At 41.2% G+C, this 25,794-nt stretch overlaps 1 protein-coding gene across 3 annotated transcripts in view; it reads left to right on the forward strand.

The window, feature by feature from the left end:
* The window catches only part of CASKIN2 (CASK interacting protein 2), a 1,742,750-nt gene that overhangs the window by 1,483,597 nt on the left and 233,359 nt on the right, over positions 1 to 25,794 (forward strand). For 2 of the 3 annotated variants that reach the window (XM_044084941.1, XM_044084942.1), the window contains 2 exons: positions 1,720 to 1,923; positions 11,159 to 11,277. In XM_044084941.1, the coding sequence (XP_043940876.1) occupies positions 1,720 to 1,923; positions 11,159 to 11,277 (323 nt within the window). The remainder of the gene's footprint in view (positions 1 to 1,719; positions 1,924 to 11,158; positions 11,278 to 25,794) is intronic. The other variant, XM_044084943.1, reaches the window with a different exon arrangement.

Genomic DNA, 25,794 nt, shown 5'->3' on the forward strand with positions numbered 1-25,794 from the left:
TGCTCACATCCCATAATGGGAAGTCTGAAGAAATTTCAGCATTGTGTTGACCTAGAGATATCAGAGGAGGTAGTCCCCATAGCTGTCTGCTTTGGTAAGTTTTCTCAGATTGGCTGATAGGGTAAGTATTTTTCTGTTGGTTTTATTTTGAGCGACCCAGAATGGTTCAGGCAAGAAAATAATCAGGCAAACGTAGTGAACCCCTTGGAGTTAAGAATGAACTGTTCATGTAGTCAAAGGTTCATTTAACCATAGTCTATAGTCAGAAGGATTAGCTTTTTGTAGTAAAATCTCACAAAAACATTTCCTAAAGCTAAATATGTTGTTGAAATGAAATGTAGTATGTTTTTAAACTATATAAAAAGCTCAGAAATGTGTAGATTGAGAAGATTGTTTCAAGCATCCAAGAGCTGATGGTGTTTGCCTTTTTGGACAGAGCAGAACAAAAAAAGCAAGGATTAAATAACAAGTACATGCTACTGACATTATAGATTAAATATCAAAAATGGTAAAAAGTTGGAAATGCATGGCAATGGATTTCTGAATTATTTTAATCTGACACCCCCCCCCCACACACACACACACACACAAATGTATGTATATAGTTATGTGCAAGCACACATAGGAACACTGCTTGTCTGCATTTTTTCTGTACACAGATTAGGCAAGTAGATTACATTAGGTTAAAGTAATATAAACTATGTCCATTGAATGTGATAAAGAAAATGCCATGGTTTTGAATTTTAAAAACTAAAATTTCCTTTTTGTATGAGTAGTAAGACACTTTGTGCTTTCAGAATTGATCGAAATGCACTCGAACATAGGCCTTGCACATTTTTACACTTCTGATTCATTCCAACATACTTCTTAACTGTTTTGGCAAATACTTTCATTGGTCTTTTGCATTGTTAGAACTCTGAGTTTGCTCTCCATGTGTCTTATGCATGCCCACTTTTTCTTTAGTTTGTGACATAACTTGCGAACTTAAATTGAAGTGAGAAAATTTGTCAGCAGCAGCCACAGCGTTTGTTAGGTCCTTAACCGGATAATTTATAATAGCAAGCTCTTGAGACTTATTTCATACACTACTTTTGAGGTAGCCTACTCTTCTTGCTTATTACATGTTCCAAAGTTTTTGACTATGTTATGCAGATCACTGATAAAATTGCCTCTTTACTTTGGTATTTATACTGCGGTCACATTCTGGATGTAACTTACCTAGAAGTAGCAGCAACATAATACCTTTGTGTCAGAATATCACAAATGTCAAAATCCTTTTTGATTCATTAAAAAAAGAAACTTACATGAGAAATTCTTGCTGCAGGATTAACATTTTGTAATATCACTCTTCTATTGTAAAGAACTTTGTAGTACAAGCAGAACTTATGTGAAACCCTGTTTAAGAAGTGACTGCCTCTGCTGTTAGGTAGACTTATGCATCTTTCTGTGTGCTGAGCTGTGATGCTTCAGTTGAATACTGCTAGGAAGTGAAAGCTGTAAAGCAGAAGCTAAATGTAAACGTATGTCATGAGCATGCTCATCATAGTCACCTAACCTCCAATGTTGGCAGTTCCATTGATTCATGTTTGCTACAGCATCACTTGGTTTTCTAGCTTTCCTTTTTCATGTGCATGCTCTTGCTACTACATAATGCCTACTTCATCATAACATTCTGATTCCATTAACATCCTTCAGCTCTTTACTGCTTTTCACTGACAGGGGGCACACTTTCACGTCATGCTTCAGTGCCAACACACCAGAGGCAACATCTGACAAAATACCACCATGCTGGGGGCATGGTGCCAGCGCAGACAGATGACTCATACCTTCTGTATCATCAGCTTCCGTTACAACAACCAAACCCTCACCCTGCCTTCACCCATGTGACTCTGAGCAGATCGAACACTGTGACTGATTCCTCAGGTAAGTGGCTGTCTTCTGTCAGGCAGTTTGGCTTGGTTGTGGTGCACATGCTATGCTGTGGTCAGGCTGCATTTCTTTCAGGACCATTTATCTGACACTTAATCTTGTACTTTGTGAAAGGTGGTGAGACACTGAAGATAGTTTCAGAGCCATACTCTGATGTCAGGCATGCAGTAAAACCTATAGGCAGGCTACAAGACTGTCATAACCAGTGCATAAATAGAAGTCAAACAGTTTGCACATACATATGCAGGCACGCATGCACACACATGCAAATGTATACCACCACTGCTCAGGACATGCCTGGTGTTTTTTCCAAGGCAGACCATAAAAATTCGAAAGGACATGCATGCAGTAAGGTTGTTAAACAGGCAGTGTATCCATCCATTTGTCCTACTAAACAAAATTACGTTATGAGTGCTGGAAATCCATGTGAAACTGACTCACACTTGAGAGACATTTATCAGTTTGGTAGATATCTTTGTAAGTAAAGCAAAGTCAGAGAGGATATGCTGCTTTTCAATTTATTTAAAGAAATGTTTGCTAAAAATATGAATTTGTTGCAAGTTAACTATGTATGCAAATAACACAATGACCTGTATAAATTGTCCCAGATTTGGTGTTTTCACAAGGTAAAAAGGTAACTCCCTAAACATTTTTGATCCTAGTGCCTCAGATTTTCACCTACTAATAATGACTTTCTTAGCTCTGTATATTTGAAAGAAAATGTCTAACAGGTGAGTTGAGATGCAGATATTTGTATGTGCATCCCCCCCCCAAATCCCTGGCCTTTTCTTGGTCCATGGACACAGGCTCTGGAGCTTTTTCATCCTCATGATTCTATATAGACACACACACACACACACACACACACACACACACACACACACACACACACACACACCACATTACCCAGTTGGGCAGGAGTCTTGGATAGAGAATAAAAACTTAAAAGTACTGGATGTGGGGGGCTGAATGGCAAAAGGCCTGGAGTTTAGCAGCCTTCTAAGCTGAGGATGAAAAGACTTAGCCGTTGTGCAACCCAAACTCCCTTCATGTAATACAAGCAGGGCAGGCATTTGTACACACTGGCTGCATGCTTCCACAGTGCTTTATTACCTGTGTAAAATATTGGTGAAGTGTTCCCAAGGCTACCCTTTGGCCTGTACAAGAATACATGTTTGCAGTAGAATATCTCCACCAACTTCCACTAAGGGAGATGGCAATCAGTTACTGAATCTTACCCCTCTGATTTACTTTACAACACCCAGGCCACTAGTCAAATTCAGATTTTTTTATCCTCTATGCCTGCTACCACCAGAAAGAGTTTGATGGGCAGAAAGCTTGCCTCCAGTATGTGTACACAATGCCATCCTTCCTTTGAGGGACTGTTAAAGTATATGTCCTGCTGCACCCACCCATCCTCTTGTGCCAGCTTTTTCTGTTGCCTGAGCCTCTGTCTGAACTCTGGCCACATGGGTCGTAGTGTCAGATCTTTATCCCTGTATGAGACTGGAGCTGGAAAACTCAGATCGTCAGATGTGCATTTGGCTACTCTGTTGCTGCAGCAGCAGGTCTCTCAACATGAGAGAGTAAAAGGGTGACATGTTTATCCAAATATCTGGTTTGGCAGTGATCTCTTAGTTAAACCTGTTGCCATATTTTACAAAGTATTAGATAAATTACTGAAAGGGTTGAGTACATGAAAGTCATGTTTTTTAAGACTCTGTCAGCATTCCAGTACAATTGATGGGAGCTGGTGAATCCATATTTGAGAAACATTTCAAGGCCAGGTGAAAGAGGCAGCATAAGAGGGGATTGTTAGAAAATGCTTAATTTTTTTGGTCGGGTGACATTTTATCTTGATACTTAAAGATGCTTTTCTGGAAGGGATGACAGCCAAGCTCTGTTCTGCTCCCGTAGGTGCCTTCACACCTTGACATATAAACTGTTCACATTTTGCGAGAGATGTACTCAGGTTAGAAGAATCAAAACCATGCTTCAGTATGAAGCCAGTTACCTCATATTGTGTTGCTCATAGCAGTTCAGTTTACTGGTTCCTTCTTTCATGGGGAAAGGAAACTATGTGGGAGGTTGTCCTGTTAAAAAAGAAAGGTGTACAAAGCGATTACCTGTTGGTGTGAGAATTCTTGGTTTCCAACTACCCTGGATAGCTGGGTGACTTCATAAGTAACAAAAGTGTGTATCTGTTGACTAGTCATAGCTGGTAGTACCAAAAACAAAGTTGGTGGAGAGGCCTACATAAAAAAATGAGCATGTTTAGTGCTTTGCCTTAACTGAAAGAAAAGTTCTGTACTTACCATAATAATAGATTTTCACGATTCATGGTCATCTATTTCATACCCATAGGAGTGACAGACACAGGCTGTAGTTGTTTGGCACTTTAAAAGCTTTCCCAGGCTGTAACTGCTCCAACTGCTTGACAAAGTATGTGCATTATTGAGGGCAAGAGTTAAGTGGGGTAAGGTGATCCTCCCAATAGAACAAGGAGGTTTAGGATTACCTGATTTGAAGGGATATTTTAGAGCTACGTAGTTAATGCTATTGTTCATAACTCAAGCAGAAAGCTACAATTCATAGTGGAAAGGGATAATGATGAAGCAGGAGCGTAATTAAAAAAATGAGGAAATAATGGCATTTTGGACTCAGATCATTAAGGAGAATAACAGCAGGCAAAGAGAATATTTTATTCATAAAGTATCAGAAAGTATACCAAGAACTAAGCCAGCACAGGAGTTGAGAAAGGAAATTCTGCCAGTAGGGATGACTGCAATTACGGGTACAGAGAATAGGCATGAGAGGTCTGGAATTTACTGGAGGAAGCTGGTAAAGGAACCAAGGTATTGGATACAAATAATTAGAGGGGAAAGGTAATAGAATGGGAAGAGGCCAATAAGACATTTGGATTGCAGACTAGTGATTGCCTTTCCTATCAGGGGGTTGATATCAGAGTATACACAAAGAGACAGGGGAAACCTAAATGAAAGACTTCCAATGGTTGAGTTTTTAAATGAATCTAGAATAGAAGCTGCTACTAAGAAAGGAATAATTAGTAGGGCATATAAAATATTTCACACTAACTATAGGAATGAACAAAAGAGTTCAGAAAAGATTGGGAAAAGAGATTAGACTTGTAATTCACAAGTACAGTATGGGAAGACATACATATGGCTCTCAAATATGCAACAAAATCTAAAAGATTTAGAATTTGTGCCTGGAAGTGTTTGCATAGATATTTTTATACCCCAAGCAGGCTCCAAAGAATATTTTCCTGGGTAGATGGCAAATGCTGGAGATGTAATGAGGAAGGAAGAGGTGCCTGGAAACATATGTTCTCTGAGTGTAATGAGCTGACAGACTTTAAAAATTCCCTACTGAATACTCTGTTAGGAATACTGTGTGAGAAAATGAGTGTAACTAAGGTAATAATGTTTTTTTTTAGCTAGAATATAGGATCTGAATTGCCTAGACACAGTAAGGCCTTGTTAAATTTAATTCTGGTGGCTGCCGGAAAAGCAGTTACTAGAAAAGGGAAATCAAAATCTTAACCAACTGTATCTGAAGTAGTGAATATTGTAACGGAGATAAAAAAAGGAAGTGGAATCCTTGGAAAAGGGTAGGAGTAAGTTACATAGAAAAAAATGGAAATCGTGGGAATAATAAATGCAGAAAAAAAATGTTTTGGAGGAAGAACGAGGTTTAAGAGAAGGCTATCCAGGAAGCACACCAGCGGACAATTAGAGGCAGCTCCGTAATGTCAGAAGCAATGAACACTATAAACAGAGCTAAACCACCACAGAGAAGGATGGGTTTCTAAAACTGCAATTATAAGAGCACATAAAGGTTTACTATACACACAATAAAACTTTCAGGAGTAAAAACACCAGATAAGCACTTTCTGCTAATGCCTTCTTCAGATCATAAAACAAGTACTTCATAACAGCATTTTAAAATAAAAATTATCCAATCCAATTCCACCAGTGAAAGGCATTCAACCAATCCTGCAGTTTTAGAAACCCATCCTTCTCCGTGGTGGTTTAGCTCTGTCTACGGTGTTCGTTTAAGAGAAGGCCAGAACTGAACAATTTGTGCAATGTTGTTTTGATTCTATGATTTATAACAATGTATGTGATGTATAATGTTTGCAGATGTGAACTTGTTATGGTTTGATTACTTTTATAAAAAAATGCAGATTTCCCTATGTCACAAGTGATAATTCAATAAAGGTGTTTAAAAAAGTGCCACAGTTATTGTCTAAATGCTTCAGCTCTAAACAAACAACACAAAATATGCAGTCAGCTTTAGGGGATTTTCTCCCCACATTTATGGCAATATTTAAACCTGAGTGCTTATCTGACTTGTCCATGTGATTATCTCACGTACACACAGTCAGAATGTTGGCAGTGACTAAACCAGCTGTAACCACAAGCATAACCACGACAAGTTAGACCTGGAGAGTCAGAGAGGCACTGTGAATTATGGAAGTAGACAGAGGAGCTGCAGCCTAGGAAAGCTGTAAAGGTGGTTAGCAACTGCATCCTGCAGTAGATAGCCCTATGGGTTAAAATGGATAGGTTCAATCATGTAAGATTTTAGGATTTGAAGGAGCCATCTGTCACCCTTGCCATTCATTCATTCATTATCAATCAGAGGGAGAATTGGATATGTGGTGCTCTGAATATCAAACATTTGAGGTAATCACAAAGCAGTATTCAAATATTATAATGGCTTACATGGACAGTCTTATAAAACTAAGTTTTGTATTCCCTTTGCGCAGTTGTTCTCCTGGTACGAAGAAGCACAGTGAATGTAAAAGCTTATTTTTTTTATAATAAAATTACTTGTGGTAGCTGTTAATCTGCATTTTGTGCTATTTTAGTATTGTGGCAGAAGTGTTGCCATTAGCCATTTTTTAAATTTTTTTTCTAACAAAAACAAATAGGTAAAGCTGTCAGTGCTCACACACATGTACTACGGTAACTCTAAAACAAGCAAAAATGAGGGATATCTTCAAGATACACAGTTTATTTCATATTTAGCACTCATCTTTAGAGCATGGGGTATCCTCCAAGACATAGTTTATTTCCGATTTGTCTTTAAAAATGTCAGACGTCATCAGAATTGGTTGGATACAATCAAACAATTCATTAAGTATAATCTAATCTTAGTCACACCATTAATCCTTCAGCCATTGAAATGGTCACTTCCAACAGTAAAAGATATGTGTAAACAGTATAAGTAATAGTAATATAAAACAAGTATACATTAAATGTTATGTTTATCTTTAGTACACTCTCCATGGAGATATTGTCATTCAGACCCAGTAAAATGTCTGCCTATATTTCTATCTGCCAGACTAACAACTAATATAAAGTATAGTTATTCCATTCATCACCCCTATTGGAATAGCTGCACATTCTCCAAAACAAAATAATGAAAATGTATACATCCTTTACTGTATTTTAATAATGCATTAGTCATATCGTGTTTTCATTTTGCATAATAATGTTGGTAACTCGGCTTTTTTAATTCAGTCAGTTTTGCCTACATAGAATGTTTGGCAAAAGCTGCTTACAGCTAAATGCACCTTGCATCGAGTGAGACAGTTATATGTGGTAGCGGTTAGTCTGCATTTTGTACTGTTTTAATATTTTGGCAGAACCTTTGTCAGTAGCCATATTTTAATTTCTTTTTTTTATTAATAGTAATCAGATTCTCCACCCTTATTGTGCATTTCAGCACAAAGGAGCTGCAAGTATGTCCCGCTTGTTGCCTATGCGTTCTGCTGAGTTGGAAACAATGGTAGTGTAGCTGAGTAGAGGGTGAGGGCGCACTTCTCATTCATTCCCCTCCCTCCTTTAGCATTAGCTGCTCACCCATGGTACTAGATAGTCTGATATTCAAGCTGCATGCGTCATCGATAGTAATTTTGAAGATATTTTCACGTGTGTTTGTGGGGTGGGGGGGCTGGACTGTGAACTGCCTTACACATTTTTAACACCATTATTAAATTATCACTTAAGACATAGCCATCCATACATTGATGGAAAAGAAATTGTGCAAAAATGCAAAAAAGGGGTTGTGGATGGATGGATACATTACATGCTTTCTTTCTTTGTAGCAACTGTCATTTTACTGTAACATATTGTATAAATTGCTCAATTCCTGCCTTCCATTAAACCTGTCTCCTCCTCTTGAACATTATTTTGCATGTATTGTTCCACCAAATTAAATTTATTTGTGTAATTTGTTCATTCCCTTTTCTGTGGAAGCTTGGAGGTGTATAAGTGAAATGGCAGAGGAGTTTTTAACCAGATTGTTTAATGAAATCTTGGAAAGTGAGAGGATGCCTGAGGAATGGAGAAAAAGTGTTTTGGTACCGATTTTTAAGAATAAGGGTGATGTGCAGAGCTGTAGTAACTACAGAGGGATTAAATTGATCAGTCACAGCATGAAGTTATGGGAAAGAGTAGTGTAAGCTAGGTTAAGAAGGGATGTGATGATTAGTGATCAGCAGTATGGTTTCATGCCGGAAAAGAGCACTACAGATGCGATGTTTGTTCTGAGAGTGTTGATGGAGAAGTACAGAGAAGATCATAAGGAGTTGCATTGTGTTTTTGTAGACTTGGAGGAAAGCATATGACAGGGTGCCTAGAGAGGAGTTGTGGTATTGTATGAGGAAGTCAGGAGTGTCAGAGAAGTATGTAAGAGTGGTACAGGATATGTACGAGGGTAGTGTGACAGCAGTGAGGTCTGCGGTGGGAGTGACGGATGCGTTTAAGGTGGAGGTGGGGTTACATCAAGGATCAGCTTTGAGCCCTTTCTTATTTGCAATGGTGATGGACAAGTTGACAGACGAGATCAGACAGGAGTCCCCATGGACTATGATGTTTGCAGGTGACATTGTGATCTGTAGTGAGAGTGGGAAACAGGTGGAGGAGACCCTGGAGAGATGGAGATATGCTCTAGAGAGAAGAGGAATGAAGGTCAGCAGGACTAAGACAGAATATATGTGTGTGAATGAGAGGGAGGATAGAGGAATGGTGAGGATGCAAGAAGTAGAGGTGGCGAAGGTGGATGAGTTTGAATACTTGGGGTCAATAGTTCAGAGTAACGGTGAGTGTGGAAGAGAGGTGAAGAAGAGAGTACAGGCAGGATGGAGTGGGTGGAGAAGAGTGTCAGGAGTGATTTGTGACAGACGAGTACCTGTAAGAATGAAAGGGAAGGTCTACAAGAGGGTAGTGAGACCAGCTATGTTATATGGGTTGGAGACAGTGGCATTGACAAAAAGGCAGGAGTTTGAGCTGGATGTGGCAGAGTTAAAGATGTTAAGATTTGCACTGGGTGTGACGAGGGTGGACAGGATTAGGAATAAGTATATTTAGAGGGTCAGCCCAGGTTGGAAGGTTTGGAGACAAAGCCAGAGAGGTAAGATTACGTTGGTTTGGACATGTGCTGAGGAGGGATGCAGAGTATATTGGGAAAAAGATGCTAAGGATGAAGCTGCCAGGTAACAGGAAAAGCGGAAGGCCTAAGATAAGGTTTATGGATGTGATGAGAGAGGACATGCAGGTGGTTGGTGTGACAGCGCAAGATGCAGAGGACAGGAAGAAATAGAAACAGGTGATCCGCTGTGGCGACCCCTAATGGGAACAGCCGAAAGAAGATGATGATGATGTTCATTCCCTTTTGTAGAAGTACCATTTTCAGTTATTTTCTCCCTTTTACAATATTCAGTACTTCAAATACAGTTGGTGAACTTTGATTTACATTTTCTTAGTTATTGTTTTTTGGCAGCCAATGCAATTAAACTTAGTAAGGCCTTACTATGTTTAGGCAACTCAGATCCTGTGTCCCAGCTTGAAAAAATAATTTCCTTAGTTACAGCCATTTCCTCCCCCAATATTTCTGACAGGAGTCTTCTGTAAGGAATTTTTAAAACTCTGACAGCTCGTTACACTCCCAAAAAACAGTTACCTCTTTCTTCCTCATCACACTTCCAACATTTGCTGTCTACCTGAGGAAAAATTCTTTTAAGTCTGCTTAGGGTATAAAAATCTGAAACCTTCTTGCCTATATTTGGGAGCCATACATATGTCCTCCCATTGTTCCAGTGTAAATTGCATTTCCAGTCTGTTTCCAGTGTTTTGAGTTGAAATTACATTTTCAGTCTATTTTGGTATTAATGTTTTAGAATTGCTTTCAGAAAATAGAAATATGAAAAAGCACAAGCAGGTTAACTCTAATTCTGCCTCCCTTTGGGGGAAAAAAAATCATCCTCCCCACCACTGTAGCTGTTGCATGTGACTCTGGTATCTGTTTTTCGCTGTTGCGTGAAGCAGCTACTCAGTGGCATTACCTTTCTACATATCAGCTGCAGCTCTGTTTTATTTTCCCTTACTTTTATATCAGGAAATTTGCTTTGAAGATTTCAAATATGGCATGACGTATGCTACTGGTCAGGCTGCATTAAATCTAAAGGGAGCTGCATTTTTGCAGAAGTCCTATTTCTTATTCCATCAGGCTGGCTGTCATAGACTTCATTTATATGAGAATGGCTTTTGGGTTGTGTTGCATGAAATACAGTGACAGAAAAAAAATAGTGGGATGTTAAATATGAATTAATTTTGGTATATCACTTGCAAAATAAGCTATTAAACTTGTAGTGAGAACCACAAAAAGAGATGCTAAAAACATTGTTTGGCCTTGGGGGGGGGGGGGGGGTTTCATCAACCTCAAAGTTACCATTCCTCTAGGGTTTAATATTATCAGACTTATAATTTAGTCTGCAGAATGTATAAGTTAAATAAATGCATCCTTTAAAAAGATTTGTATGTGTGGAAAGCAGTAATTGGTGTTTCACCTGTTCCTGGCTTCCTTTCTTCAGAAATCAGAACCTGTGGTAGCTCTGTGCCATCCTAGGATTTTCTTTATTTGAAAAGAAGTTATATTGCTCATTATTGTAACTTTGCACCATGCTTACTTCACTGCTGTTGGTGCTTCCTGCACTGAGCCTCCCCACCCCCTAATAAAAGAATACTAATAGTTGTATGGATAAATTGTTGTTTATTTTGGGGACAATGTTAGGTTTTATACTTGTGTAAGATACATTTACTTGAGACTTGATATCCTATTTCATTGCTTACCTTAAGAATTTGATCCTTATGGTAGTGTTTGTTGTGATTACCAATATGTTCTTTACCATTTTTGGCAGGTGACAGAAACAGTGTTGGGAGCACAGGCAGTGTAGGCAGCAGTCGCAGTGCTGGAAGTGGACAGAGTGCAGATACCTCAAATGGACAGTCCACAGGAAATCTCATAGAAAATGGCAAGGTATGTAGACCACTGTACATACATATAGCAAGGAAAATGTTTATCCTGAATTTGAAGTTGAAGCAATTTTCTTCCTTTTCCAAAGTGACCTTGGAAGTGTTATATTTAGAAAAAGAATAAAGCTTTCATGATGTTAATGCAGAATTTTTCCAGTTAACCAGTGATTCCTAGCATTAGTTGTTGCATCCCTCACTATCTTAGCAGCTCATGGAACAGTTCATAAACCTTTGCTGTGTGTCTGTGATCATTCCCAAGCCACTTTGCGGGTTCTGCTGTCTCACTTCCCCAGGTACTCATACACAGAGGGGCTTGCTCCAAGATGGTGGCACATGGTTGCCAGTAGACAAATGTGTTTTCATTGTTTGTAGTTATTTCTCCTCCTACTTAACAGAAGTTTGTTGTAACACCTTTCATTTACTTGCTGTAACTGCAGCTACTGGAATATATTTTGAGATTATCTGGCTTGCTTGCTTTAGTTTGTGGTTTGTTTGGTTAACACTGCAACCTGTTATTCTCAGATCTAACCCCAGTTGCCTCTTGGTTGGCCGTTTGTCATCTTTTCATCTAATTTTGTGTGTTTGTCTCAACTGTTTTTGAGTACTTGCTGCGTTTTTAGTGAGAAGCAAGATAAGGCAAAGTTTTCCTTTCACTTTTTATGCTGTGGAGGAGACTGGATGGATATTAGTGTGCAGCCAAACTGGGATATCAGTTTTACAACTGTTATGGGTCTGCTTGGAGAGACTTTGTTTTACTGTGTTGCCACTTTGTAACCTTCTTTGTGTGAGATACTTTTGGTACTGTTTGCTTTGATTTGGGAATGAACTTGGAAACCTGGCATCTGTTGATTTCCAGGAATTATGTGTGGTGGTTATCGTTGGCTGTTATTACTGGCAAGTTGCTGATGAACTTTGTTATCAGATTAATATTTTGTTAAATAAATTATTTCTTAACTTTGCTAACTATGCTGTTGAGTAGGGTGCTTTTAATGACATAAGTTTATAGGATCACAGGATACTAGGCTATTGGCCTGGACGCCCTTATAAGCCTAGCCAAGAATTTCACCCATGTTCCCTCAAAGTCATCATCTGTCACAATTTTAAATGTTTGTATTATCTTTATATATTATTATGCTATTCTGCTTAAGTTGTACGAGTGCTTAGGGCACATAGTTTTTGTCCATGAACTGCAACTCTTTAGCATTGTGTTGGGTGTGTAATTTGGTATTTGTCATCGTAACCTTGCCTAACTAGTACCATAGAATACCCCTTAATACCATTCTTCCAATCTTGGTGCACACTTCATCAACCTTCAACAAGCAGTAACACTAACTTAGGCTGGCACAGTCATTTACTAAACAAGTAACTTGTCTTTCTGTGGATTGACAAGGCCAATAAATTGCAAATTCAAACCTCTGCATAAAAAGAGTTAAAACTGTGTAGTTTGGATGGTGTCCTGTATAAAATTACATTTTCCCCATCTTTGATCACCATTTCTGGGATGGCTAAACATTCTGTGGTTGACGGACATCAAAGGCTGGAGTGGTGTTACATAAAAAGTAGTCCAAAACTGACATGAAGACATTGGTTCTCAGAAGTGTTTGTCTTGATGTTCATCTTGTTACACTGCTGCAGTCATTACACTTGGGTTATCCTGCCGTCAGGCGGTTCCCCAGTCGGCCTGAGTTCGAAAGTCTTGGTCCGGCGTCGGTTGCTGTCACCTCTTCCTGATGTCAGTGCGACAGGGGTATATAAGATGCAGCCAACACCATTTTCTTCAGTCTTTCTTTTGCTGTGCGGTGCCCGAAGCAAAAGCAGTTCGCAAGTGCCGGTCGGCCGTCTCCTGAGATTTTCATTCCGAATCCAGAACCGAAGTCTTCTACAAAGCTAAGTACCCCATTGGGGAAACTTTTTCTTGCCTCAGACCGATGTCAGTAAAAGTTAATAACTGTATTTCTTGTGGGAAGCAAATACCTCATAAGGATTTCCATTTCTATTGTATCCCATGCCTAGGCCCAGACCACAACGTCACTGGTTGTCGGTTTTGTGCTAGGTTTAACAAGTGCACTATTAAATGTCGGTTTAATTTTGCCCGACATTATTTTGGTAGAAAATTCAATTATACCATGCCGTCGGAACTTCCGACAACGGGAATACACAAAAAGCGCAAAGACAAGGATAGGCATCTGAGGCCCAAAACTGACGAAGCCTCTTTTAGGCCAGTCGCCGGTTCTCCAGTTTTCAGTGAGGCACCTTCGCAGCCCCTGACGACCGCTTCTGTAGAACCACAGGCCGCCTCTGACTCTCACGTGGAGATGGCTGGGCCTTCGGATGCACAAGTTATTCAGCCTACCGAGACTAACCTTTCAGAGGGATCCGGAGTAGCTGAGCAACCCACAGCTTCAGAGGGTGTCTTCAGACCTACTCAGTTAATCATTAAACCCTCAGCTAAGTCTAAGCCTCCTTTAAAATCAAAGAAACAAATACAGCACTCTCCAGGGCATGCCTCCATGCCTAAGAAACAAATGCTCAAAATGGCCGAAGACCTAATCACTCTGATCAGGGGGTCCCATCCCCCTCCTGATAAAAGGCCTAGACAGGATGCAGACTGACTCATCCGACCAGGTGTCCATCTCTTCTGATTCATCCTCAGACCTAGGATACTCTTTACCCCTTATGAGGATTCTGATGCTGAGGAATCAATTCCATCAGCCTCACCGCCTGAGGACTACTCCTTTGAGGAAACCCTACATACCATGAGGGAGCATTTCCACTGAGAAGGCCAGGATTACTCAGAATCCAAGAAAAGGCTTAGAGACTTCCTTTTATTACCTCAACATAGACCCCTTGCTATTCTGCCAGTGTTAGATATTGTGGATGTTGTGTATACTGAATCCAGCTTAAATCCTGATTCCTTACCTCCAGCCCCTGTTAAACCTGACAGATACTACAGAGTCCCTGACTCACATAAATTTCTGTATAAAAGCCCTGTAGCTGACCCTGAAACTATTTCTCAGGGACCCAAAGGAGTTAAGGCCTCTTCAGCCAAAAATCCAGTTCCCTCTGACAGAGATTCCAGAGCATTAGACAGATGGGAAAAGAAAGTATATACGTCTGCAACGTTAGCAATCAGAGCCTTAAATTGCCAGTTTCACATGCTAAAATATCAACAATTTTTACTCTCTCAGATAAAACAAAAAATGCTTCCAGAATCAGATCTTCCTAATTTTAAAGAAATGCAGGATTTATTGCATGCATCTGAACAAGTGGGAAAGCATACTTTGCAATGTGGATTTGATTCTCTAGAGGCCTCCTGCAGAGCAGCAGTTACAGGCTCTGTCATTAGAAGACATGCTTGGTTAAAAGAACATACGTTACCAGATCATGTTAAAGCAAAATTATTGGATGCACCTTTGCAGCAGGATATTATTTGGAGTTAAGGCAGAAGAGGTATTAAAGAAAATGGAGGATAAGGCAAAATCTATGCAAGGAAGGATTTCTTACAGGTTCAGCCTCCTAGATTTAGCAGAAACTGGCCAACTAAGAATTGCTCCTTTCCAATTACAGACAGGCCTCAAAGGGGAAGATACAGACGTCCAAGAGGTAGAGGTCAAACACAAGGTCCTTATAGGCCTCGACAATGGGTTGCATCAGGCCAGAAAGAAGGGGAAGACAGGCACCAACCATATAAAAAGCAGCTCCAATGACTTCCCACTACAGCTGTCAAATAAATCCCTCTTGGCAGCCCCCTTGGGAGGAAAACTGGCACTCTTCTACCACAATTGGCAATTGATCACCAAAGACAAATGGGTTCTCAACATTGTATTTTAGGGTTACAGGTTCCACTTTCACACTCTGCCAAGGTTAAAAGGAATGCCAAATATGCCACCAAATCAATGGGCAGAGGCTCAAAAACAAATTACAGCACTTATGACTATGAGAGCTATTCAAAAGGTACCATCACAGAAGCAAGGACAAGGATTTTACTCAAGACTCTTTCTGGTACCCAGAAAAGACAAAGCCTGGTGGCCCATTCTGGATCTTTCATCTCTAAACACTTACCTGGATGTTCCAAAATTCAAAATGTTGACACTACAGCAGCTTCTTCCCATGCTGGGCAAGAAAGCTTGGCTCGTGACTTTGTACCTCAAGGAGGCATACCTGCATGTCCCTATCAGACAAAACTGCAGAAGATACCTCAGATTCATAGCTGGTTCAATGCACTACCAATTCTCTGCACTGCCCTTTGGCTTATCTACTGCGCCCATGGTCTTCACAAAGTGCCTGGCACCAGTAATTGCATTTTGCAGACAGAAAGGAATTCAAATTTATCCATACCTGGACGACTGCCTGATTCAAGCAGAGAGCAAGGACATTCTTCTAAAGCATCTGGCGTTTGTAAAAAAAGTTATTAAGTTGCCTGGGGTACACAGTAAACGAAAAGAAATCAAAACTAGTGCCCTCACAAGAGATTATATTCCTGGGTGCCAGCTTGAACGCAACGACCCAGATGGCTTATCTCACGCCAGACAAGCAAGGACAACTGACTCAATACTTTCAATTGATGGCAACAAAGACCCAACTCCCTGCAAGAAAAATTCTGCAGGCCTTGGGTTACATGGTTCCTGCATACTACTAATTCCATATGCCAGACTGCATATGAGGAAACTACAATGGTACCTAAAGAATGTATGGTCTCAACACTGTCAAAGTTTGGAAACAGTTATACCACTAATTCCTTGCCTTCAACAGGAGTTTCAATGGTGGGCTCAAGCTTGTCACCTCAACAAGGGACAGCCTTTTACATAACCCACAGCCAGGCAAACACTGACAACAGATGCATTGGATTACGCCTGGGCAGCACACATGGCAGGCAAATGTATTCAGGGCACGTGGCCCGCAAAACAAAGGCATCTTCACATCAATCAAAAAAAATAAGATGCTAGCTGTACAAAATGCCCTTATAGCTTTCAAGGACCTGCTGCATCCAGGACAACTACTGCTAAAGACAGACAACACCACAGTTATGTGGTACATAAACAAGCAAGGGGGCACACACTCCTACCCCCTATGCAGACGAGCCATGACCTCGTGGAACACGCTATAAACCTTCAAGTTCATCTGCAAGCACAATTCCTGCCAGGAGAGAAAAACACACTGGCAGACTACTTAAGCAGAAACATCATGGATCCCCACGAATGGGAATTGAATCCACAAATATTCAGAATGATAGCACAGAAATGGTGGAGCCCGGACATAGATCTGTTTGCATCCCCAATAAACTGCCAGCTACAAAAATTCTGCACAAGGATTTACCATCCACAAGCATGGAAAGTGGATGCCCTCTCATTCAGCTGGGAGAACCTACAAGTATACGCTTTCCCACCACTACCTCTCCTGCCAAAGGTACTCATAAAACCCAGGCAAGAAGAGCCAAAGATGATTCTGATTGCACCAGACTGGCCACGCCAACACTGGTACCCAATCTAAAGAAGCTTAGCACAAGAACCACCCTGGATTTTGCCTCAGATCCCACATCTGCTGACTCAGCACAGCAATCAAATACTACACAGCCAGCTAAAGACCTGAAACCTAACTGCATTGAAGATTCCTTAGTCAAGCAAGCAATGCCTCTCTCCAAAGCTGTTATGGATGTCATTCTAGAGGCCAGAAGGCCTAGTACCAGGAAAGCCTATTCGGATAAATGGAAGAGATTCTGTGCCTGGAACCAAGCTCACAGCCTTGACCCTCTTGTCCCAAACATTCCTCAGATACTACAATACTTAACTGAGATGCTGGACAAAGGCCTCTCCTTCTCATCCATCAAGATCCACGCCTCTGCCATCTCTGCTCATTACAACACGGATCCACCATTTTTTTCTAATCCTCTGTTAAAACAGTACCGCAGAGGGGCTAAAAACATAAGACTTGCCCCGTAGAGCACCTACTCCAGCTTGGGACCTCAACTTTGTTTTGGAAAAACTAACTTTACCTCCTTTTGAACCAGCTAACACAGCAGAATTAAAATATATCTCTTGGAAAACTGCTCAGCTCCTGGCAATAACATCAGCACGAAGAGTTTTAGAATTACAGGCACTAATGGCAGTGGAACCTTTCCTCATTTTCCACCAGCACAGGGTGTCTTTAAGAACTAACCCTACGTTTATGCCAAAGGTGGTATCCAGTGTGGCTCTAAACCAAACTATTCACCTGCCAACTTTTTATCCTAAACCACAGAATAAAGGGGAGAGACTACTGCACTCTTTGGACATTCACAGGCAGTTACGCTTCTACTTGGACAAAACCAAAGCTTTCAGAAAATCTGAGCAATTATTGGTAGCATATGCTGCAGGAGCACAGGGAAAAGCCATTTCAAAACAGACTATTTCAAAATGGATAGGACATTGTATACGTTTCTGCTACACATACCATGGAAAACCTGTACCTAGCAGCATTAGATCTCACTCCACCAGGGCAACAGCCACTTCAACTGCCTATTTCAGGGGAGTACCTACCAAGGATATTTTGGAAGCAGCAACTTGGAGTTCTGTACATACCTTCACCAAGCATTACCATCTGCCTCTGTACTCTAAATCCAGAGTTGGCTTCGCCACTGCAGTGCTGCAGGTACTTATAGCCACCCCTAATGCCTTATAGAACCAGCCACCCTTCCTCAGCTTTGGGATTCTACCCAAGTGTAACGACTGCAGCAGTGTAACACGATGAACATAGTACAGTTTTGTACCTACCATAAATGTAGATGTTCGAGTGTAGACACTGCTGCAGTCCAGGTTACCCTCCCTCCTTCCCCTCTTACTGGCTGGTACGTACCTATGTCTTCTACCCTTACTACCTATGGGGAGTATTTGCTGGTAGCTGTAAGTTGTTTTTTGCTTTTCTTATGTATGTTTTATTAGCAATTGGAATTGCCTACCTATTTAGAGGCACCTGACATCTGGGGCAAGAAAAACTGAAGAAAATGGCGTTGGCTGCATCTTATATACCCCTGTCGCACTGACGTCAGGGAGGAGGCGACAGCAACCGACGCCGGACCAAGACTTTGGAACTCAGGCTGACTGGGGAACTGCCTGACGGCAGGATAACCCAAGTGTAATGACTGCAGCAGTGTATACACTCGAACATCTACATTTATGGTAGGTACAAAACTGTACTTTCTTTGTACAAGGAAGTATACTTACTTCAGACAAAAAGTGAAGAGTGGGAATGGAAAACAAATGTATTATACAATTTTTGTATGTCGTTTTACAAAAAAAGGTCAGAGATTTTTGTTTGCAGATATGTTCAAAACATGTTGGCATAAAGAAGTGTATAGAATCCAGAAGAGTTCGGGGAGGGGGATACTCTGTATCAGCAGTAAACAAAAGGTCTTCATCCTGTTTATTTCTTCTATAGAAGTATTTAAATGAATACTTTGCAATGCACTCACTTTTACATCCAATTCCATAAAGTTTTGAATGCATATTCTGCATTTATTGTATTTTTATATTCAAAAACAGTTTACATTTTATAATGCACCTTACCCTGTTTTTTTCCCCAAAAAACTAAATGACTTAAAGAGGAGCTTCCATTATTAAAATACCTGTCCCTGCCTCCAAGCTTTTATAGTCTACTTTTTAAGTAGACCTGAAAAAAGGGGAAGGGAATTGTTGTATTTGGTGGATTTTTGTACATTGTGTAAAACTCAAAGGAGCCAGGGAATTGACTAGACATAAATGAATCGAAATAAACTGATTTAGCACTTTTGTTTCTTTATTTAAGGTTAAGTTCTGTAATTAAATAAAGGAACGAAAGTGCTAAATCAGTTTATTTTGATTCATGTGTGTTTAGTCAATTCCCGTGCTCCTTTGAGTTTTACAGTTTATGATTTATAATGTTTACTTTTTTGTAATTTCTGACATTCCACAGCTTAGTAGCACACCAAACCTTAAAAATTCATGCATCTGCTTGCTGTTCATATTAATAGAATGGGTTCAGAGCCAGCTGATTTTGTCTGCACATGCTGGTGCATACAAAGCAGTGTTAGAAGTTACCCCTCCTCCTGTCTTACTTATAGCTCGGGGAAATAAATAACTGTACACAAGTACTAAGTCATCAAACAAAACATGCTATCAGTGGATACTGAAAGAAATGCTGTTTGTAATTCACACAGCTGTTCCTGACTACAGAGCACACTGTAATAATGACTTGATATTTCTGCAGTGTTTTTTATATATGTTTGTGTGAGTGTATATGCTAAATAGTGAAAGGCAAAAGATTGATGGTCAAAATATCGAGAGAAAGGAAAGTATTACACCCAATCCATCAAAGAAGAAAACAAATGCTTTTTTTTTGGGGGGGGTGGCTCTGTACTTCCACACAACCCCTTCTGTTTGTGTATAGACAACCCCTTCTGTTTGTATATAGCAATGTTGAGGTCGCACAACAGTATAGGAAAGGGCAAATCACTTTTATCTGCATTTTTGTGCAATCAAACAAGCTGGCAATGCCCCCCAGAAAAGTAAACAAAGCACCTGTAGTAATATGTAAAACCAGAACCCTACCAAAGTAAACTCAGCTCCATACGTGCAACAGTACCTCAGACATACTAGCCCCAACCTAAACAAAACATAGAAAGGTCGATTAAACAGATTTTGGACTTAAAATTCACACTCCTGTTATCATTCAATTAAATGACAAATCAACAGAGCAGGAAACCAAGTGTGCACGCACACACGCACGCACACACACACACACACACACACACACACACACACACACACACACACACACACACACACAAAAAATTCCCTCTAACTTTTTCAGACAATACTTTGGTTGACATCTGTTTAATTTTATCAACACAGTTTGGTCAGCTAAACATATGGTAGACAGGTATGCGAGATTGACAAACTGCAGGCAGGAAAATATACCCTTTTCCCCAGGGATTGTGCAGACTCGGAGTTAGCATATGTAATTAACAGGGGGTACGGGGGCACAGGAGGGACTTGCCCCCCCTGCAAAAAAATTATGCCGCCTTTGTTTTTTTTCCTGACATTTTGTATGCGCAGAGATTAATTCTTGGAGCATGCATAGAAGTATGTTGAGATGCATAATGTCAGTCAGTTTGATTCGACATTACGTATGCCAACTTAAGTAGTATTTGATTAATTTCAGTAGATCCGTGTGTGTGTGTGTGTGTGTATATACGTATATATATATATATATATATATATATATATATATATATATATATATAGAGAGAGAGAGAGAGAGATGTATATGTATGTGTTGTTTGTCTGTATATTTGTCTATGTATTTATATATAAGCCCCCCCTGCTAAAATGTAAATGTAGTGTTTTACTTATTTTTTTTGTAACACGCTTTAACGAAAGCGCTTTTTCAGTAAAAGCGCTTTTGTTAAAGTGTGTTCGGTTTGGACATTTGTTCACTCGAGCAAATGTCCTAGATCCATATATCTATCTATATATATATATATATGTATCTTTGGATCTACCTCAGAAGATCGACAGACCATTTGATCGACATTCATTTGGTCGAAAACCAGTATTCAAGGCATATAACAGGGATTTGCCCTCCTCCCCAATGTTGTGTGACCCTGGAGTTGGTATATATAGTTGGAGGGTGTGGGGCAAAGCCCCCCACCTATTTTCATTTAAAATGTGTAGTTTTTGTTGTATTTTCATGTGTTTAAATGGTAATAGGTGGGGGGCTTCACCCCCCACACCCCCCAATATGGGGGGGCTGTGCCCCGCACACACCCCCTAACTACATATACTACCTCCAGGGTTGCACAACATTGGGGAGGGGGCAATTCCTGTTATGTGCCTTGAATACTGGTTTTCGACCAAATGAGCTGTCGACCAAATGAATGTCGATCAAATGGTCTGTCAGTCTTCTGAGGTAGACCCATATATATATATATATATATATATATATATATATATGTGTGTGTGTGTGTGTGTGTGTGTGTGTGTGTGTGTGAAGTTGTTCTAGCTCGCCGTTCATTCTTACAGATGGGTTCAGAGCCGATCCTCGGCTCCGAGTTGGCCAACTACAAAGCTCGAGGTCTTTAGACAGTTCTAGGCCAAGTTCCTATCCCATGATGCACCTTGAATTACATCAGATCTAGTTTGCCGCTGCAACAGATCAGAGGTTTCCTCACAGCTCAGGCCAGTGTAGAAAAATGTATCTTCATTAATATTTTTTCTTGCAATTTATAACTTTAAATATTTGTATTAGTGTGTAATTTAAGTTTGTATAGTGCCTTTTATAGCCTTGTTGGCTTTTGTTTATTAGGCCTTTGTTATTCCCTTCCCTTCTTAGCAAAGTGTTAGTAGTTTAGAAGTGTGTTTTTACACACGTTTATAGTCTTTTAGAGTGCGTTTCTCCAGCTTTAGCAGTTAAACTCTATTTAGTATCACAGAGCCCATTTGTTTTTATTAAAGGCTGTACTATAACAGTGTTTAGTGTATTGAAGTGTGTTTATTAGGTAGTTAGTAGTTTATAGCCTATAAGAGTGTGTTCTAGCTATTAATAATTAGATTCTAGTTAGTGTCTGAGAGGCAATTGTTTTAAGAGCTGCTTATATCTTAAAATTCTTGTGGTTTTTGGACTTGTTGAACACTAGTCTGTGTGTCTTTATATCTTGTTTTTGGTATACTTTTAGAAGCAAACTGATTATTATGGCTGATCAGGAAAAAACACACAAGTCTGGTTTTAAAAAATGTCCAAAGTGTGGACAAAAGATGTCTGTGACTGATAGTCACGTCAATTGTGTCTACTGTTTGGGTGCCCTGCACTTACAAGAGAGTTGTTCCATCTGCCATTCTTTAGTAGCAGGGTTCTCCATGAGAGAAAAAAAGGAAACCAATTGGTAGAGGGCTAGTAAAATCATTTTTTCTGGAAGCTTTGGGTGACTGTGATAAAGCTGGCAAATCCCCGAAATGTACTAAGTCCTCCAAGTCTTCTTCATCGGAGCATAGAGTTTCGAATCTGACAACATCTAAAAATACATCGACGTCAACTCCACAGCTTCGTAGCAGAGTGTCTTAACTTTTCGGAGCCAGTCCTGGAACCGGTCTCTGAAGTACTTAAGTCAACTATCTTAAAATCAGTGGCACCCTCGATCCACTCTTCTTGGGCCTCGATAAGCCTGTCTGATTTGGATATGGATCATGTGGTGCAGAAGTTGTTACAGGCACCAGCTTTTGCAAAATTTTTATCGGCTCCAATCCAAAACTGTCCCTCCATCTTCTTCTTTTCTCCTCAGAGCCATACCGGTCCTTCAGAGCGGGAGGAGTTGGAGCTGATTATTGTGTAGCCTTCGGAACTGGCGCCTGCTCCAGTCCCATCGGTTCCGATTACTCGGACCTCCTCAGTGCCCATCAAGGAATCTAGGAACCAACACTCGCTGGTCAGTTCCAGGGAGGATAGTCACACTGATCTTTTGGTTCTGACTTTACCTTTCAGGGCCTTGGCTCGGATGAATTCAGCTCCTACCTCTGGATCAGAGCCCGCTGTCCCAGTGTCGAGGGAATCTTCTGTTTCTTTGGATCCAGGGGTTCCTTCCCACCAGAGCAGAGGTACCTTTGAAGCCATGAGGAGAGTAATGTCCCCCAGGACATCCACAACTTCAGGGCTGACTACCTCTTCCCCAAAAGCGCCTGTGTCTACTTCTACCTCACAGATCCCTTTGAGGCGTAGAGACCCTGAGCCTTGGGTAGTCCCTGCTCTTCCGGGACCTCACCAAAATTTCCACTGATGAGGTTTCCAGGAAGAGAATTTGCAAGAGGAAGCATATAGACTCCCCGCAGGAGTCTATCACATCTGACACCGAATTGGAGGAATCAGAAGGGTCCCCACAGTCCCTCTCTGCAGATATCCTGGAAATTTTAAAGCAGAGGGGTGGCTGGCAGCCCACCAACCCTACTGAGGATGAGTCGGTCCTCCTGAAAGCTTTTGGGTCTCAGCCCTCCACCTCTTGGGTGTCTCCGCCCTTTGATGAGCTTATGGAGCTGGTCTCACGAAGGGCGTGAGAGTCTCCAGACACCATGGAGCCTCTCCCTAGGAGGCCCAATAAATTAATTTCTGCCCCTCACAATAAGTCTTTTCTTACAAAGTGAGTGTCTGTTGATGCCATGGTGGTGGCGGCAGCCACCAAAAAGGAGATGTCAGAAACTTCTTCCTCTGTCCATCCTCCTAACAGAAATTCTAGAATCAGGGATAGATACAGAAAGCACATGTTTAGTTCAGCGACTTTTGCCATGTGTTCATTGAACTACCTCACACATTTTACAAGACTGCAAAGAGACCTCCTTAAAAAGCTTGGCAATACTCTACAGGGTACTGTAGCTGAGGGAGCTACAGACAAGGTTGCATCCGAGCTTGCTACCCTTAATTCCATAGTGAACTTGACCATGCATCCGGATTTCATATGCAGCTGATGGAACGAGTGGGCAGCGGGTACAGGAATCACTCTTAGCAGACACTCGTGGATGCGCTTATGTTCCTTTGCGGAGCCCTTTGTCAGCACCCCTTTTGATGGCTCATCTCTTTTCGGGCCCAAAGTTAAGGAAACTCTCACCAGGTGTGAGCAGGAAGGAAAGATTGTCTGCCGACAGAGTCCATTTTTCCACCCCTACTAGACCCTACCCCAAGGGTCAAAAGGGAGGAAAGATGCGGTTCCAAAAAGCCCAAGGAGCCTTTCTGGACACACATGGTGAACCCTCCTCCAGGGACAGAGGAGGGGGCAATAATGGAAGACGCTGCCCTCGCAGCAGAGGGGGGTCTGCAGAATCAGGGAGACAGAGATCAGCTCTTTGGGAAGCCCTACCAGCGCTTCTGAAAGGAGGCCCTGCTGTCCTACTCTGGAGGCAGTCGGGGGTCGCTTATCTTTGTATCCAGATGCCTGGCTCAAAATAACAAATGACAACAGGGTAACAAGCATAATTTACAGAGGATATTTTAATCCCTTTGCCAATCCTCCCCCTTGATATCAAAAATCCCGGATGTTACACCCAGTTCCAGGGAACAAGCAACAGTAGAGGTCCAAAGGTTATTAGGAAAAAGAGTCATCCAACCAGTACCAGCAGACCAGATAGGATCCGGAACTTACTCAAGATTCTTTTCAGTTCCAAAAAACACAGGGCCTGGGGACCTATTTTGGACCTCAGCAGACTGACCAGTTCTGTCAAGAAAGAGAAGTTCCGGATGGTCACGCTACAGTTGGTACTTCCCTTTTTAGAGAAAGACAATTGGATGTGCTCAGTAGAGCTCTAGGATGTGTACTACCACATAAAAATGGCCAGACTATCCAGGGATCATCTGCTCTTCCGGCTGGGAGCCAATCATTACCAGTTTCGAGCCCTTCCCTTTGGTCTCACTACAGCCCCCAGAGTGTTCACCAAATGTATGGCAGTGGTCATGGCTCACCTGAGGCGTTTGGAATTCCAGGTATTTCTGTACCTAGACGATTGGCTCCTCTCTGCCACCATCAGGCATCAGCTCATACAAGCCAGGGACACCACACTTACTCTTTGCAATCAACTCGGGAATACCATAAACTCAGAAAAATCTGCCTTGTCACCATCGCAACATCGTTTTTATCGGAGCAGATGTGGACACCACCACCACCACTTTAAAACTTCCCTTAGACAGGATATCAGTATTTCGTCAGCAAATTCTGAATGTCATTTCCAGAGACAAGGTGCCAGCCTCAGAAGTACTAAAATTGTTGGGTATAATGGCAGCTGCAATAATAGCAATTCCATTGGGTTGTATGCATATGCAAATTCTTCAGTGGCTTCTGTTCATACAGTGGTCTTATCAAGAGCTCCCAATGTCACATCTCATTATTCTAACAAACACATGCAAAAAGGATCTTCGGTGGTGGTTGACCTCTCTCCAAGTCACGATAGGTTGTCCATTTACCCTACCCTCACCATTGGCCACGGTAACCATGGACGCTTCTCTGATCGGGTGGGGGGTGGCATTTTCAGAGAAGGACAGCCCAAGGCACATGGACCGAACAAAAGACACATCTGCATATCAGTGACCTGGAGATGAGAGCGGTACTCTTGGCGTTGCAGTACTTTCAGGACTCTCTCCCTCTGGGAACAATTGCGATTCAGACGGACAACATGGTGGTTTGGTACTTAAACAAACAAGGAGGAACCAGGTCCTATCCCATTTGTCGTGAGGCCCTAAGAATGTGGCAGTGGGCTACATCCACCCAGCGCTTTCTGATAGCAATGCACATCCTGGGGAAATCCAACATGATTGCAGACAAACTGAGCAGGGAAATTTTGTTACCTCACAAGTGGTCCCTCAAAAAAGAAATAGCGGAAAGAATATTCCACAAATGGGCCAGCCTTGCTGCGATCTTTTTTGCATCCCCCATGAACACAAAATGCAGAAGCTACTTTGCCCTGATTCCCCCTTTGGAAGATTCCCCAAGTGATGCACTTGTACACGATTGGCCTCCGGGTCTCCTTTATGCATT

This window comes from Protopterus annectens, chromosome 10.part0 (assembly GCF_019279795.1).
Source record: "Protopterus annectens isolate FY-2018-M chromosome 10.part0, PAN1.0, whole genome shotgun sequence".
NCBI classification, from domain to species: domain Eukaryota; kingdom Metazoa; phylum Chordata; order Ceratodontiformes; family Protopteridae; genus Protopterus; species Protopterus annectens.